Here is a 16,991-nt window from a genome sequence, read left to right on the forward strand (position 1 = left end):
ATTCTTTAGCTGTGTGACTTTGGACAAGCTATTTAACCTCTCTGAGGTTGGGTTTCCTAATCTGTAATTTGTAAATCTGTGCCTGCTTCATAGGTTTGTTCTGAGGGTTAAATGAGTTAATAGCTGTCAGTCACTTAGAAGAGTGGCCTGGCACATGGTAATCATGATATAAGTAACAGCTACTGTTGTTTTTATTGTACTTTCCTTCCTAAGCCAGTTTCTGATTTGATTTCACCATGTTCACATTCCATTTGCACTAATCGCAGTACCTCTTGGAAGCAGTTAGTGGAGCCCTGATATTCTTCAAATCCAGAGCAAGAAATCTCACGTGGGGGGCTGTCTCCCTGTGAACACCCGTCTCAGGGCACCCTGCACGTCGGGGTTTCGGAGGCTGTAGATGACGGGGTTCAGCATGGGGCTGATGACTGTGTTGAGGATTCCAATCCCCTTGTCCTTGTCTGAAGCCTCCCCTGAGCCCAGCCGCATGTAGCTAAAGACGCCTGTGCCATAGAAGATGCCCACCACGGTGAGGTGGGAGCCACACGTGGAGAAGGCTTTCTTCCTGCCCTCCACTGAGCGGATCTGCAGGACTGCGGCTACCACGTGTCCATAGGACACAGTGATGAAGACCAAGGGGGCCACACCCATGAAGGCTGCTGCTACAAAGAGCAACTGCTCGTTGAGCTGGATGCTGGAGCAGGAGAGCTCGAAGAGCTGCGGGAGGTCACAGTAGAAGTGGTTGATCACATTGGGACCGCAGAAGTTGAGAGTAGATACAGCAACAGTTTGAGTCAGCGCGTTGGTGAAGGAAAAGACACAGGACATGCCGGCCAGGGCTCGCTGGATTCCCCAGCTCATGCGGGTGCTGTAGGTGAGGGGCTGGCAGATGGCCAGGTAGCGGTCGTAGGCCATGACGGTCAGCAGGAAGCAGTCCACCCCGGCCAGGAGGTGGAAGAAGAAGAGCTGGGAGAGGCAGGACAGATAGAGGATGCTTCTGTTACTGGACATGAAATGCGCCAGCATGGCAGGGACAGTGACACTGATGCACCCGACATCCAGCAGGGACAAGTTCCCCAGGAAGAAATACATGGGGGTGTGGAGTTTGGGTTCGGCGAGGATGGCAGCCAGGATGCTGAAATTGCCCCCCACAGTAGCTACATAAGCGAGGAGGAAGATGACGAAGAGGATGGGCCGTAGAGCTGGGGTCTTCGTGAGGCCCAGCAGGACAAACTCAGTGACAACTGAATCATTTCCTGAGGCTCCCGGATCCATGACTCTCTCCTACCGGCAGTAGAACCAAGTAAAGCTAGAAGGTGCTGATGGTGATAAATGGAGAATCAGACCTTTTTTTTTTTTAAACTGGAGTATAATTGCTTTACATGTTGTGTTAGTTTCTGCTGCACAACAAAGTGAATCAGCTCTATGTATACATATATCCCCTCCCTCTGGAGTCTCCCTCCAACTCCACCCACCATCCACCCCTCTAGGTCATCACAGAACACCAAGTTTGGGCTCCAAAGTATTGACCTTCTACTGAATAAGAAAAGTGTACAAGGAGCTTTTGAGCAGCACAAGTTTCCAGGCTTCAGATCCAGGTGGGGTGAGTGGATACCCAACTCAGCGGCCTCCCTCGATGCCCAGTTGAGCTCTCTCACAGGCCAGAGAAGCAGACACCAAGACTCGGAATTCTCTTCTCCAACTCCACCACCACTTGGCTTCTTGCTCTTCTGTCTCCTGGTTCTAACTGCATATCATCCAACACACACACTATCATGGACCTGGTGGCCACATGAGGCTAAAGATTTTTGTGGTGCTGTGTCCTGCCCACATGCTTGATCACTTAGATAATGTCCTCCTTTTCCCACCCCTGGGTGGTCACACTAATGAAACACACAGTGATCCACCCCAACCTCTGGCTGAAGGATGGATATTGAAGTCACTCACATGGAGTCTACTTCAAATGGGAAGAGGCTGGAGTTGGAGCTTCCTGGGCTGCGGGTGGGGAGGGTAGGGTGGGGGTGGGAGGTGGGCAAAAGGCATAAGGCATGAGCAGAGGAAAATGTTTTCTAATGATTAATGTTGAGAATAAAGTCAAGTCCACAATGGATCAACCTCCATCTAATGGTCTGACCTTTTCTGCATGGACGTGTTCTGACCATCAGCTGCATCTCTCCAGATAGGAACTGGTTTTCATTCTAAATCTGCTCTGGACTTAACTATCTGGTAACAGCCTTGCTCCCCTCCAAGTTAGTGAGGCTTTAAACCTTGGTTAAAGCTGACTTCTCCCTGTCTCTAACATTTACATTCAAGGGACTGAGTCCCACCGGTTTTTTTTTTTTTTTTTCAGAAGGGAGAAGCCGTTACTTTGCTTGTATGAAATCCAAGTTGGGAGCATGCAGTGAGGGGTCTGGCACCCACCCAGTCAAGGGGCTGAACACATCTTGGGCGAACAGCAGGGGACAGTCATGCTGGCCCAAAGACCTCCAAGTGGGGATAGCTTATGAAGGACACAGAGACAAGGAGATAAACAACTCACGTGACATCACCCTCACAGTGGGATTTTTCTTCTCCCAAATGTTACCCTGGAGGCATCAGAAACTAGACTTTCCAGGGGGAGCCAAAGCTAGATAAACAGACATAATGATCTCTAGTTTCTTCAAAACGTTTTGAACTTTTCTGAAAATGTTTCCAAGTATGACCTTCATGGACATGGCAACGTTCATTCATTTAACAAAAATATTTTTGAGCAATTACTATGAACTGATATTCTTTTTAAGTCTCCCTTTTTTGGTAAATTTTAAACTTTTTATTTTATATTGGAGCACAGCCAATTGACAATGTTGTGATAGTTTCAGGTTCACAGCAAAGTGACCCAGCCATATCCATTCTCCCCCAAACTCCCCTCCCATCCAGCTTGCTGCATGACGTTGAGCAGAGTTCCCAGTGCTGTATAGTAGGCCCTTGTTTTGTTACTGTTTTAAATATAGTAGTGGGTACATGTTGATCCCAAACTTCTGCCTATCCCTACCCCCATCCTTCTCCCCCTTGTAACCATCTCAGCACTTCATGGAGTTAAAATAAATCTCAGAGAGTCTTAAAAGGCAGTTAAGCTTACACTGCGTTGGAGGTGGAGTTGGGACTTTGGATTTCTGATCTAGTCCAGCCTACTGTCTTGGGAGAGGAGCAGCAGTGACTTGTGACATCCTAGCCTTGTGGGGCTGGGGGCGGAGGGAGTTGGAGCAGGATTTGCTCCTATCTCACCCCCTCCATTTCACAAGGTCGCCTCACACAGCCTGTCACTACTGCCATCCTCAAACCCGGCTCTTCCTCTAGTCTCAAACAAATATCTTGCCCTTCCTCCACTCCTGTACCTTACTCCAGACCCTCCACTGTCCTGACCCTAAATGTTTTCTAGCTTTGTGCCCTCAACTCCATGAGTGAAGATAAAGGTTTGGAGTATCTTCTAGACCAGGACCACTCTACTTTTGCTCCTAAAGTGGCTTGAGGCATTTAAAAAATATGAATGATTCCTAGTTAGTGTCAGAGTCACTTCTTTCTTGGTGAGCTATTGGAGATATTTAACTTCCCGAGAAGCACTCTGGTGTGGTGGACCAGCCCTCTTCTTGCTATGTCTCAGCAGTTTAGGATATCGTTTTCACTTCAGTTACTTCTAATCCCAGCTGGCTGTTGAGTCTGACTTCACTAGGCCACTTTGGTGATGAAATAAAGTGATCTAGATCTCAATTTTGACTCCAAAAAAAAGAAAAAAAAAAAAAAAAAGGGAATGCTTTCCCACTGGCTCTCATTAACGAGTTTGAGAGAAGTTCTTTGCAGGATCAGTGGAAGAGCCTCACAGTGACTCAGGACTGCCAGAGGCCAAGGAAACATTGACAGGGAATTAGAATGAGTTGACATCTCTACTGACAGCTGTCCACAGAAGGAAACTTCAAGATTCCAGGACCAAAATTGAACCTTTTACTACCCACTACTATCTTGCTACAAGTCTAGACTTCAGCTCTCAACTAGATAAAAAATGCTATAATGTCTCTCTTTCTGATTATTTTTTATTTCATTAATCATTATTTGGGCATTCATTTTTATTTTTAACATGTTTCATAAATAAAACACTTATATAACAATGTTGCATAAGCAGTGGTATTCTCAGTTTGAGAATGAGTTACTTCACCTTAGAAGTTAGACAATTATGGCAGTGACGGAAGGTCTTACTGAGGTCAGTTTGCATGAGGGGTGGAAGAGCCTCCCAGAAGAGGGTGCAGGGCATTGACATGCCGGAGTCCAAGCATAATGGGTAGGATATCAGTGCAAGTGCGTGCCTGCTCAGTTGCGTCCAACTCTGCGACCCCATGCGCTGTAGCCCACCAGGCTCTTCTGTGCCTAGAATTTTCCAGGCAAAAATACTGGAGTGAGTAGTCATTTCTTACTCCAGGGCATCTTCCTGACTAGGATCGAACCCTCATCTCCTATGTCTCCTGCTTTGGCAGGCGGATTCTTTACCACTGTGCCACCTGGGAAGCCCCTTAGAATATCAGAGGGAACCTCATCTCCTGATGCCATTTCCTCCCTAGCGTCACCTCCAGATTCACACTGGATCAAAGAAGAGCATTTCAATAAAGGGATGGTGAATATAAAATTTTCTTGATTATTCCCTTTCCCCTTATTATGGCTCTTCTACATTTAGAACAGATTTCTAGAAGAAGTTTGAAAGGTAATAAAAACTGGTATATTTCATAGCAAGATATTTAGCCATGTCTTCTCTTTAAGACTGGGACTTCCCTGGTTGTCCAGGGGTTAAGACTCCACCTTCCAGTACAGGGGGTGAGGGTTCAGTCCCTGATTGGGGAGCTAAGATCCCACATGCTTTTCGGCCAAAAAGCCGGAACAAAAACAGAAGCCATTTTGTAACAAATTCAATTAAGACTTTGAAAATGGTCCACATTAAAAAAAAATCTTTAAAAAATGACAGACTGTTTTCCTCTAATATTTTATTGTAAAAATTTTAGAGCACATTGTAAAGTTTAAAAATTATACAGTGAATACACATATATCTATCATCTAGACTTTACCATTATATTTGGTCTTTATATAAATGGGGTCCTTCAATAGTTATTCTTCTTTGACTTGTTTATTTCACTATTATGTTTGTATGATTCTCATATTAGTGTCTACAACTATTGCTCATTTAATTTTTTAAGGCTGTATTGGGAGAAGGCAATGGCACCCCACTCCAGTACTCTTGCCTGGCAAATCCCATGGACGGAGGAGCCTGGTGGGCTGCAGTCCATGGGGTCTCTAGCACTTCTGCTCTTCACTTTCATGCATTGGAGAAGGCAATGGCAACCCACTCCAGTGTTCTTGCCTGGAGAATCCCAGGGACGGGAGAGCCTGGTGGGCTGCTGTCTCTGGGGTCGAACAGAGTCGGACACGACTGAAGCGATTTAGCAGCAGCAGCAGCATTGCAGGCTATTAATACACCAAAGTTTATCATGTCTTCCCTGTTTCAAGGTATTTTGCTTCTGTGAACACTGTTGTATATATTTCTTGGTGCACACATGCAAGAACTTCTCTATGATTGTTAATTAGAAATAGAGTTTGTGTGTCTTCAGATTTAAAGGATAAATTCAAATTGTTTCCCAAAGGACTTATACCACTTTAGGGTCTTAGCAGTTGTATATAAGATTTTAAAGAATTCTATATTCTCATTAAAACTTACCATTATCTCATTTCTTTATTTAGACCAGTACAGTGTGAAATGGTGTTTCAACTGTGACTTTAATTTGCATTTGGTAGATCACAAATAAGGTTGAACTTCCTTTCACTGGCCATTTGTGTTTCCTCTTTTGTTCATGTCCTTTGTTTTCTATCGGATCCGTTGTATTTTTTTTTCTTTCTTTCTTTTTTATTATTTTATTTATTTATTTTTATTTTTTAAAATTACTTTACAATATTAGTGTAGAAGTCTGGAAATATTTTGGATACTCTAGGAGAGCTATATACATATTGCAAGTCTCTTTTACTTTTTTTTAGTTTTTAACTTTACAATATTGTATTGGTTTTGCCATATATCAACATGAATCTGCCACAGGTATACACGTGTTCCCAATCCTGAACCCTCCTCCCTCCTCCCTCCCCGCACCATCCCTCTGGGTCGTTCCAGCATACCAGCCCCAAGCATCCAGTATCGTGCATTGAACCTGGACTGGTGACTTGTTTCATATATGATATTATACATATTTCAATGCCATTCTCCCAAATCATCCCACCCTCTCCCTCTCCCACAGAGTCCAAAAGACTGTTCTATACATCAGTGTCTCTTTTGCTGTCTCGTATACAGGGTTATCATTACCATCTTTCTAAATTCCATATATATGTGTTAGTATACTGTATTGGTGTTTTTCTTTCTGGCTTACTTCACTCTGTATAATAGGCTCCAGTGTCATCCACTTCATTAGAACTGATTCAAATGTATTCTTTTTAATGGCTGAGTAATACTCCATTGTGTATATGTACCACAGATTTCTTTATTTTATTTTATTTTTAAACTTTACAGTATTGTATTGGTTTTGCCAAATATCGAAATGAATCCGCCACAGGTATACATGTGTTCCCCATCCTGAACCCTCCTCCCTCCTCCCTCCCCATACCATCCCTCTGGGTCGTCCCAGTGCACCAGCCCCAAGCATCCAATATCATGCATCGAACTTGGACTGGCGACTCGTTTCATATATGATATTATACGTATTTCAATGCCATTCACCCAAATCATCCCACCCTCTCCCTCTTCCACAGAGTCCATAAGACTGTTCTATACATCAGTGTCTCTTTTGCTGTCTCGTACACAGGGTTATTGTTACCATCTTTTTAAATTCCATATATATGCATTAGTATACTGTATTGGTGTTTTTCTTTCTGGCTTACTTCACTCTGTATAATAGGCTCCAGTTTCATCCACCTCATTAGAACTGATTCAAATGTATTCTTTTTAATGGCTGAGTAACACTCCATTGTGTATACGTACCACAGCTTTCTTATCCATTCATTTGCTGATGGGCATCTAGGTTGCTTCCATGTCCTGGCTATTATAAACAGTGCTGCGATGAACATTGGGGTACACGTGTCTCTTTCCCTTCTGCTTTCCTCAGTGTGTATGCCCAGCAGTGGGATTGCTGTGTCATAAGGCAGTTCTATTTCCAGTTTTTTAAGGAATCTCCACACTGTTCTCCATAGTGGCTATACTAGTTTGCATTCCCACCAACAGTGTAAGAGGGTTCCCTTTTCTCCACACCCTCTCCAGCATTTATTGCTTGTAGACTTTTGGATCACAGCCATTCTGACTGGTGTGAAATGGTACCTCATAGTGGTTTTGATTTGCATTTCTCTGATAATGAGTGATGTTGAGCATCTTTTCATGTGTTTGTTAGCTCTTTTACTTTTTAAAACATTTTTATGTACGTATTTATTTTTGGCTGTGCTGGGTCTTTGTTGCTGTGTGGTCTTTTCTTTGGTTGCAGCTAGCTGGGGCTACTCTCAGTAGCTTCTCATTGTGGTGGCTTCTCTTGTTGCAGAGCATGGGCTCTAGGGCACCTGGGCTTTAGTAGTTGGTGTATGTGGGCTTAGTTGCCCTGAGGCATGTGGAATCTTCCAAGACCAGGGATTGAATCCACGTCCCCTGAATTGGCAGGTGAATTCTTAACCTCTGGACCACCAGGGAAGTCCACAAGTCTCTTTTAATGTGTAACTGTATTTTTACTTTAAAAATGTTATCCTGTGATGTGTAGGGATTTTTACATTTTAATGCAGGCAAATCTCTCAGTCTTTTAAAAATGACTAAAGTTTTTTGGACTTTTTTTTTTAATCATCTTTTTAAAAATTATTTTTTGGCCATACCATGCAGCATTTGGGATCTTAGTTCCCAGACCAGGGATTGAACTTGCATCCCCTGCATTGGAAGTATGGAGTCTTAACCACTAGACTGCCATGGGAGTCCCTTTTTGAGCTTCTTTAAGAATGACTGAACTCCTAGAAGAGCATGAAGGTAGGTATTCTATTGACTATTTTTACAGTTTGAACATCTTTAATCTTCAATATAAGTATCTCATCTTCCTGAAACTAATTTTTGTGCATGCAGAAAGACAGTAATGTAATTTTTCCTATGGCTCTCTGATTACCCCAGCATCATTTATTGAAAGGCATGTCCTCTTCCTACTGCTCTGTTGGCTGCCCATGTCACATACCAAATTCCCACATATTATTTTCAGACTCTCTAATTTGTTCTTTTGCTTCATTTCTCTGATGTGCTCAGTCGGCTCAGAAATGTCTGACTCTTTTGTGATTCTTTGGACCATAGCCCGCCAGGCTCCTCTGTCCATGGAATTTCCCAAACAAGAATACTGGAGTGGGTAACCAGTTCCTTCTCCAGGAGATCTTTCCGACCCAAGGATTGAATCTGTGTTCGTCTCCTGCTTGTAGGCAGATTCTTTACCTACTGAGCCATCAGGGAAGCCAGTTCTCTTGTTTTGCTCAGATACAGCACAATCTTAATTACTATACCTTAAAAAACATGTTGTGATGCCTTGTAGGGCAGGCAGGAGCAGTTTAGTGTGGCAGTAAGAGAGTCATACCATGGCTGGCAGCAGCTTTTAGCTAGAATTAGAGGCCAGAGTTAAGAACTGGGCTTAGATAAAATGAGCAAAGCTTGGACAGAAAGCCTCAAGCTCATCCATGGCATGACAGGTACCAGACAATTGTGAGACGGACAGCAAGCATCAGAAAATGAAATATGCCCACAAACACTTTTGCAAATGGCTAATATCCTGTAAGCAGAGGCATCATGTACAGTTGACCATGAAGGAGCTGAAAAAGGTTGGCACCAAATAAGAGTCCATCTCGGCAGCAGAGACAGAGTCAATGGGGCATATGACATGGCAATAGGTGCTTTTTGAAGAAGTTGGAAGAAGAGAGGGTTTCCCTGGTAGCTCAGCTGGTAAAGAACGTGCTTGCCAATGCAGGCAATGCAGAGACATGGTTCGATCCCTGGGTCAGGAAGATCCCCTGAAGAAGGAAATGGCAACCCACTCCAGTAAGGATGGAAAGTTTTCTAGAAAGTTATTAAAACCATATTATGGGGTTTGAGATCCAGCTCTGTTACATCCTAGTTGTGCAGCATCAAGCAAATTACTAAACCCACTGAGCCTCAGTTTCCTCCTCTGCATTGTGAGGTAAACAACAAAGTTACATCAGAGTTATTGGGAGGATTAAGGAAGATAACACATTAAAATGTAGAAAATAGTAGTGATTGCTATTATTATTATTATTACTTGTTGATTCCCAGATTCCTCAGGGTCTTTAAGTATGTTAATTTCATTTAATTCTCAGACCAGCCCTCCCTCAGTGGTCAAGATATTGTTCTCATTTTACAGATGAGGAAACTTCAGAGTTCTTCAGCAGCTAGTCCTAAGTCATACCATTAAGAACTGGAGAAGCAAGTCCATGGACCACATCCTTGCTTTTCGTGCTGCATCAGGTTGCCCTGGGAAAGCATGAGGGCCAGGGGTTCTACAGTTAAGCCAGTGCAAGTTCTCCATCATGGTGGGCATGAAAAAAAAAAAAAAAAGTGAAAGTGTTAGTTGCTCAGTCACGTCTGACTCTTTGTAACCCCATAGACTGTAGCCCACGAGGCTCCTCTGTCCATGGGATTTCCCTTCTCTGGTGGATCTTCCCAGCCCAGGGATCAAGCCTGGGTCTCCCACATTGCAGGGAGATTCTTTACTGTCTGAGTCAAGGGTGGGCATAATACAACTCAGTTTTTCTATTGCTACTTCCAGAATCATTATCCTCCAAGATGCAATCCCAGTGGCCTCCACTAACAAGTCTCGAGGGAGAAGGCACTGCATTCCTGAGGACTCCTTAGGAAACTGAGTTTACAGAAGCCTTCTCCCCTTTGCCTCCTTTCTTGTGCTTCTTCTCATCCCCAAGTCAAGGCAAGCCTGGGAAGTTGGCTGTACTCTGCTCAAAGCTCTCCTTCTGGGAGAGCAAATCTCTCAGTCTGGATTCTGGTTTCATCCCAGCTCTACCGTTAGCTCCATGGGTGACTTTGGAAACCTCTTTGGCCTTCACTGCCCTTGAGTGATAAATGGGATTAATAACATCCCCCAGTCACCCCATGGAAGCCACAAGAGAGGTGGAGCAAGGAGTCAGATGGGAGATCATCTTGAGGAAATCAGAAGCATCACAAAGTTGTGAAGCATCATTACTGGGCTCAGCAGAGACTTGGGTTGCTTATTGGTCTGTGGTTCCCCAAACCCCAACCCTTCCTGGGAGGGCTAATTTCTGAGGGCCCCAGGGGTGACACTGCAGTGGGTAGTGCCTCACAACACAGGTGATCTCTTCTCTCCTTCACCCGTTTTCTTATATATGGCCCCTTCCTTGCTCTCCGGGCCCAGGGCCTGCACAGTGCTGAACCCTCTTCACCAGGAACCTCCCTGGCTTCTGTACCTGTAACAAGGTAAGTGTTCTCCAGGGTTCCCCTCTGCTCCCTAGTAATGGAGAAGGCACTTGAGTTGTTATCAAGCAAGTCAGATCTCTTTCACAGAGGATTCAGCAAAGACAGAGTCTTAACTCTGGGTAACACATCAAGTGAGGGGAAGAACTGACACTTCCCATTCCAGGCCACTTTGCCAATGCTTGTCATTCTTGGATGAAGCCAGCTTTCTGTTTTCATTGGAGTGAGCAGGAGGGCATTCATCAAATCCAGTTTTCCTGCTGGACCCATTCCTCAGGCAACCATGGACCAGACCCCTCCATCAGAGGGCCTGATTGAGCCTTCCTTATCAGATGCATAAAGGGTTTAGTTGGAACATCATAGCAGGGAGCCGTAAACACTCAGTATGGACAGCCTGGGGCTCACTTTGAACACCCAAGAGTCATAATCTAGGAGAACCTCTTCAGTTAAGGTCATCATGGTGATCTTGTTTAAGATGGACTTCTTAGATGAACAGCCCAGTGATCATCCTGGAATCTTGGTAGCAGTAAGTAAGCTTCACCACTAAGAGTGAGGATTCCGTGGCATCTCTGTGAGGTATACTCTACTCCTCCTCCAGGGGATCTTCCTGACCCAGGGATCGAACCTGCGTATCTTACATCTCTTGCACTGGCAGGCAGGTTCTTTATCACTAGCGCCACCTGGGGAGCACGCTTTTTGCCTAGCCTTATTTATTCACAGGGTCTGACCCTCCTGATTTTGGGGCTATTTCAAGAAAAAAAATGTGTCAGTGACCAGGATTGTTTTAACTACTGCTGAACTGACTTCCCTGGTGGCTCAGATGGTAAAGTGTCCCTACCATGCGGGAGACCCAGATTCGATCCCTCGGTTAGGAAGATCCTCTGGAGAAGGTCTGACGTGACTGAGTGATTTTACTTTCACTTTGATTGTTCCTGATGTCCAATCTAGCTAAAGAATCCGCGATTCCCACAGCAGTATTGCTCTGCCTTTCACTAAAATTCATATCTCTTTCAAATCATATCAACCTTTCATTTTCTTGCATAAATTCCAGCTCATTCAGAAATCCTTTCCCAACTCCTTGCTGTTGGTTGCCAAAGTCATTTATTTACTTATTTCAGAATGTTAAGCACCTACTGTATGCAAAGTGTGATGATAGGCACTGAGAATACAAAGCTGAGTCAGGCCTGAATCTGTCCTAAAGCCATTTATAGTGAATAGAAGAATAGTGGAACACTCTGTAGAGAAATGACCATGCAGGAGGATAACAGAGTTAACCTCCAATGAAAAAATGAAATGAAGTCGCTCAGTCGTGTCCGACTCTTTGTGATCTGAACTGTAGCCCACCAGACTCCTCGGTCCATGGGATTTTCCAGGCATGAATACCACAGTTCAAAAGCATCAATTTTTCGGCACTCAGCTTTCTTTATAGTACAACTCTCACATCTGTAAATGACTACTGGAAAAACCATAGCTTTGACTAGACAGACCTTTATTGGAGAATTAATGTCTCTGCTTTTTAATATGCTGTGTAGCTTTTCATAGCTTTTCTTCCAAGGAGCAAGCGTCTTTTAATTTTATGGCTGCAGTCACCATCTGCAGTGATTTTGGAGCCCAGGAAAATAAAGTCTGGCACTGTTTCCATAGTTTCCCCATCTATTTGCCATGAAGTGATGGGACCGGATGCCATGATCTTACTTTTCTGAATGTTGAGTTTTAAGCCAACTTTTTCACTCTCCTCTTTCACTTTCATCAAGAGGTGCTTTAGTTCTTCTTCACTTTCTGCCATAAGGTGTCATCTGCACATCTGAGGTTATTGATATTTCTCCCGGCAATCTTGATTCCAGCTTCACCCAGCCAGGCATTTTGCATGATGTACTCTGCATATAAGTTAAATAAGCAATATACAGCCTTGACGTACTCCTTTCCCGATTTGGAACCAGTCTGTTGTTCCATGTCCAGTTCTAACTGTTGCTTCTTGACTTGCATACAGATTTCTCAGGAGGCAGGTCAGGTGGCCTGGTATTCCCATCTCTAAGAATTTTCCACAGTTTGTTGTGATCCACACAGTCAAAAGCTTTGGCATAGTCAATAAAGCAGAAGTAGATGTTTTTCTGGAACTCTCTTGCTTTCTCCATGATCCAACAGATGTTGGCAATTTGATCTCTTGTTCCTCTGCCTTTTCTAAATCCAGTTTGAACATCTGGTAATTCACAGTTCACCTTCTGTTGAAGCCTGGCTTGCAGAATTTTGAGCATTACTTTACTAGCGTATGAGATGAGTGCAATTGTGTGGTAGTTTGAACATTCTATGGCATTACCTTTCTTTGGGATTGGAATGAAAACTGACCTTTTCCAGTCCTGTGGCCACTGCCGAGTTTTCCAAATTTGCTGACATATTGAGTGCAGCACTTTCACAGCATCACCTTTTAGGGTTTGAAATAGCTCAACTGGAATTCCATCACCTCCACTAACTTTGTTCGCAATGATGCTTCCTAAGGCCCACTTGATGTCACATTCCAGGATGTCTGGCTCTAGGTGAGTGATCACACCATCAAGATTATATGAGTCATGAAGATCTTTTTTATATAGTTCTTCTGTGTATTCTTGCCACCTCTTCTTAACATCTTCTGCTTCTGTTACATTATAGCTATATATTTTCTTTTGACAAAGAGAAGCTGGCCTTTTTAACTAAAAATTTCCTCCTGGTAAGATTACCTTGGTACAGTTTAAAAAGTTGTAAACAGTTGCCTCTCAGTATCCATGGATGCAAAACCCACGGACACAGAGGGCTGACTGTGCTAAGCCATTTTATATAAGGGACTTGAGCACCTTGAATCTGGTGGAAATATGATGGGAGGAACTACTGAGCTACTACTGCTGGCCTTTAAAGATCTCTGGAATTTAGAGAAAATAGAACATTGAAAGATATATTATTATGAAAGTAATCTGATTCATTTTGTAAGATTTCACCCTACAATTAAACTTTTGAGTTTTATAGCTGACTATTGTTGGCATTCGGAGAAGGCAATGGCACCCCACTCCAGTACTCTTGCCTGGAAAATCCCATGGATGGAGGAGCCTGGTGGGCTGCAGGCCATGGGGTTGCTAAGAGTCAGACACGACTGAGCAACTTCACTTTCACTTTTCACTTTCATGCATTGGAGAAGGAAATGGCAACCCACTCCAGTGTTCTTGCCTGGAGAATCCCAGGGACGGGGGAGCCTCGTGGGCTGCCGTCTATGGGGTCACATAGAGTCGGACACGACTGAAGCGACTTAGCAGCAGCAGCAGCAGCATTGTTGGCATATGGGCTTCTCTGGTGGCTCAGATGGTAAAGACTCTGCCTGCAATGCAGGAGACCCAGGTTCAATCCCTGGGGTCAGGAAGATCCCCTGGAGAAGGGAATCCCAGTATTCTTGCCAGCAGAATTCCATGGACAGAGGAGCCTGGCAGGCTGCAGTCCATGGGGTCACAAAGAATCAGACATGACTGAGCAACTAACCCTAACTGACTTTTGTTGGTGTGTAAGGAATCTATTGACTTGTGTATAATTATTTTTTATTTAACTTGCTAATATCTTAATAAATCCACAAGTTTCCAAGTTTTTTCTTTCTTCTATTGAGACAATGTTATTGTTCTCAACTTACTCTTCTTTCTTGTTTTTATTACCTAAGCATTTTATTTTCCTTTGCCGAAAACTTTTAGAATGAGAAATATTTGAAGTAGCAAAGGCCATAGCTTTACTTGCTCCTGATTTTAATACAAATATCACTACTACTCTGCCATTATGAATGATTCAGATTTGCAATGGATATGCTCTATAACATAAAGTGATATATTTCCATTTCAAGTAACTACAAGTGTGTTGTTTTCTTTTTTTTCTTTTCTCTCTACATCCAGTATATGTGCAGATGTTTAAGAATTGCCTCTATAAAATTTTCCTCTTTTTAAGCCAGTTAATATGCTACTACCACTGCTACTACTAAGTCGCTTCAGTCGTGTCTGACTCTGTGCGACCCCATGGACTGCAGCCGACCACGCTCCTCCATCCATGGGATTTCCCGGGCAACAGTACTGGAATAGGGTGCCATTATCTAGGAGATTTTATAGCAGAGGATGGTTTAATATTGGTAAATCTATTAATATATTGTAGATTTACCAATATTAAACCATCCTCTGCTATAAAATCTCCTAGATAATGGCGGATTCATGTATTGTACTTAAGATTTTTACATACATAGTATCAAACAAGGGTAGTGTAGAATAATTCCTTTTTTGCTGCCATTGTTACATTTTAATATCAGGATTTGCTAACTTTAAAAATATAAATTTGGAAGGCTTTCATATTTTGTAATTTTAAAACAGTTTATATTATAATTATTAAAAAAATAATCGGTCAAAGAAGAATATAAGCCTGGAGCCTACACATGGAAGTACATTATCAATCACTTTTTCCATTTTTCAGTTGGTTTATTTGGTTTAGGGACTACTCTTGAATTGATTGTTCAAACTTAGGAACAAATAGTGTTCCATTTCTATTTTATTTATTTTTGGCCCTTTTAATTCCTAATTTTGTGTACCTTTATATTTTTCTTGCCTAGATGTTGGCCAGATATTTATCTCTTTGTAATATATTTATAAGGGCAATTATAAAGTCCTTATAAATATGGTCAATTCTGGCTTCCCTGGTGACTCAGTGGTAAAGATCCCCCCAGGGACAAGGGTTCAGTCCCTGGGTTGGGAAGATCCTCTAGAGAAGGAAATGTCAACCCACTCCAGTATTCTTGCCTGGGAAATCCCACGGACAGAGGAGGCTGGCGGGCCACAGTCCATGGAGTTGCAAAAGAGTCAGATGTGCCTTAGCGACTAAACAACACCACCACCACGATCAGTTCTAGTCCTTTCTACTTTACTATCTGTTCAATTTTACTTCATCATTGTTTTCCCCAAATCTTCTCATATGGGTTGTTGGTGGTGGGAGGGCCTCCTTCCTTGGTTCTAGGGATCCAAGGAAAAAAGGGACTTTTATCTTTCATGAGGAAGCGGGGAAGTCCAATGTAGTTATGGCAGCAGGTAACTCACCTGGACGCTGGGTAAGGACACTGAGATGAAGACAGAGAAGGTTAATGAGTGAGGTGAGGCCTAAAAGAGAAAATACCCACGAGGACACTTGGGAATTTACTCTGAGGCTTGACATCTGAAAGCGAGTCAATATATTTCTACTGATCAACTAACTTGGAAAGACTGATCCTTTCCCCTATGGGATATCTTCTTACAGGGACCCATGGAGCCAGAATCTGGGGCCAATGGAACAGCTGTTACTGAGTTCATCCTGCTGGGTTTGGTGGAGACGCCAGGGCTGCGGCCAGCTGTCTTTGTACTCTTCCTCTTTGCCTACCTGGTCACAGTAGGGGGCAACCTCAGCATCCTGGCAGCCATCTTGGTGGAGCCCAGACTCCACACCCCCATGTACTTCTTCCTGGGGAACCTATCAGTGCTGGACATTGGGTGCATCACCGTCACCGTTCCCTCGATGCTGGGTCGTCTCTTGTCCCACAAGTGCACAGTTCCCTATGCAGCCTGCCTCACACAGCTTTTCTTCTTCCATCAGTTGGCTGGTGTGGACTGCTTCTTGTTGACAGCCATGGCCTATGACCGATTCCTGGCCATCTGCCGACCCCTCACTTACAGCACCCGCATGAGCCAGACAGTCCAGAGGATACTGGTGGCTGTGTCCTGGGCTTGTGCCTTCTCAAATGCACTGACCCACACTGTAGCCATATCCACACTCAACTTCTGTGGTCCCAATGTGATCAACCACTTCTACTGTGACCTCCCACAGCTCTTCCAGCTCTCCTGCTCCAGCACCCAGCTCAACGAGCTGCTGCTCTTTGGTCTGGGTGTCCTCATGGCAGGTGTACCCGTGATTCTCATCGTCACCTCCTACATCCATGTGGCAGCTGCAGTCCTGCGGATCCGCTCAGTGGAAGGCAGGAAGAAAGCCTTCTCCACGTGTGGCTCCCACCTCACTGTGGTGGGCATCTTCTATGGCACAGGCGTCTTCAGCTACATGAGGCTAGGCTCAGTGGAGGCTTCAGACAAGGACAAGGGGATTGGCATCCTCAACACCATCATCAGTCCCATGCTGAACCCACTCATCTACAGCCTCCGGAACCCTGATGTGCAGGGCGCCCTAAGGAGGGTGCTCATGGGGAAGCGAGCCTTTGCATGAGGGATATCTCAAGAGGGTGAAACCGTAATAAGTGTCCCTGTCCTTCCTAGATCTTGAGCAAGTTGACTTTTGTTAGGAAGTGAGGCTTCTTGTTCCTCAAGGAAGTTCGAGTTGATAATAGATGTGTAGGTTCTGTAGACCAGAGCTCTTGACTCATTGCCATTTGGTCCTAGCTACCCTTCACACTCCAGATGGAGATGGAGATGGAACCCAGGTAGTTCTATATTCTGGAAGGCTCATG

The 16,991-nt window shown here is 43.9% G+C and overlaps 2 protein-coding genes across 2 annotated transcripts; one reads left to right on the top strand and one right to left on the bottom strand.

Annotated features, from left to right (window-relative positions):
* Positions 1-324: 324 nt before the first annotated feature.
* LOC123465572 (putative olfactory receptor 3A4) lies at positions 325-2,711 on the bottom strand. Its single transcript, XM_045164903.1, has 2 exons — positions 2,700-2,711; positions 325-1,278 (listed from the first exon to the last, which is right to left on the bottom strand). The coding sequence occupies exons 1-2, from the start codon at positions 2,709-2,711 to the stop codon at positions 325-327; spliced, it is 966 nt and encodes a 321-aa protein (XP_045020838.1).
* Positions 2,712-15,790: 13,079 nt separating this feature from the next.
* LOC102403021 (olfactory receptor 3A2-like) lies at positions 15,791-16,750 on the top strand. The gene has a single exon (XM_006079794.3). It carries the CDS (start codon positions 15,803-15,805, stop codon positions 16,748-16,750), a length of 948 nt encoding a protein of 315 aa, XP_006079856.3. The 5' UTR covers positions 15,791-15,802.
* The last annotated feature ends 241 nt before the right edge of the window (positions 16,751-16,991 follow it).

Source organism: Bubalus bubalis, chromosome 3, assembly GCF_019923935.1.
Source record: "Bubalus bubalis isolate 160015118507 breed Murrah chromosome 3, NDDB_SH_1, whole genome shotgun sequence".
Lineage (NCBI taxonomy): Eukaryota > Metazoa > Chordata > Mammalia > Artiodactyla > Bovidae > Bubalus > Bubalus bubalis.

Bases quoted from the DNA above. Each gene is read 5' to 3' on its own strand.
- LOC102403021 (XM_006079794.3), top strand. From the start codon at position 15,803: ATGGAGCCAGAATCTGGGGCCAATGGAACAGCTGTTACTGAGTTCATC.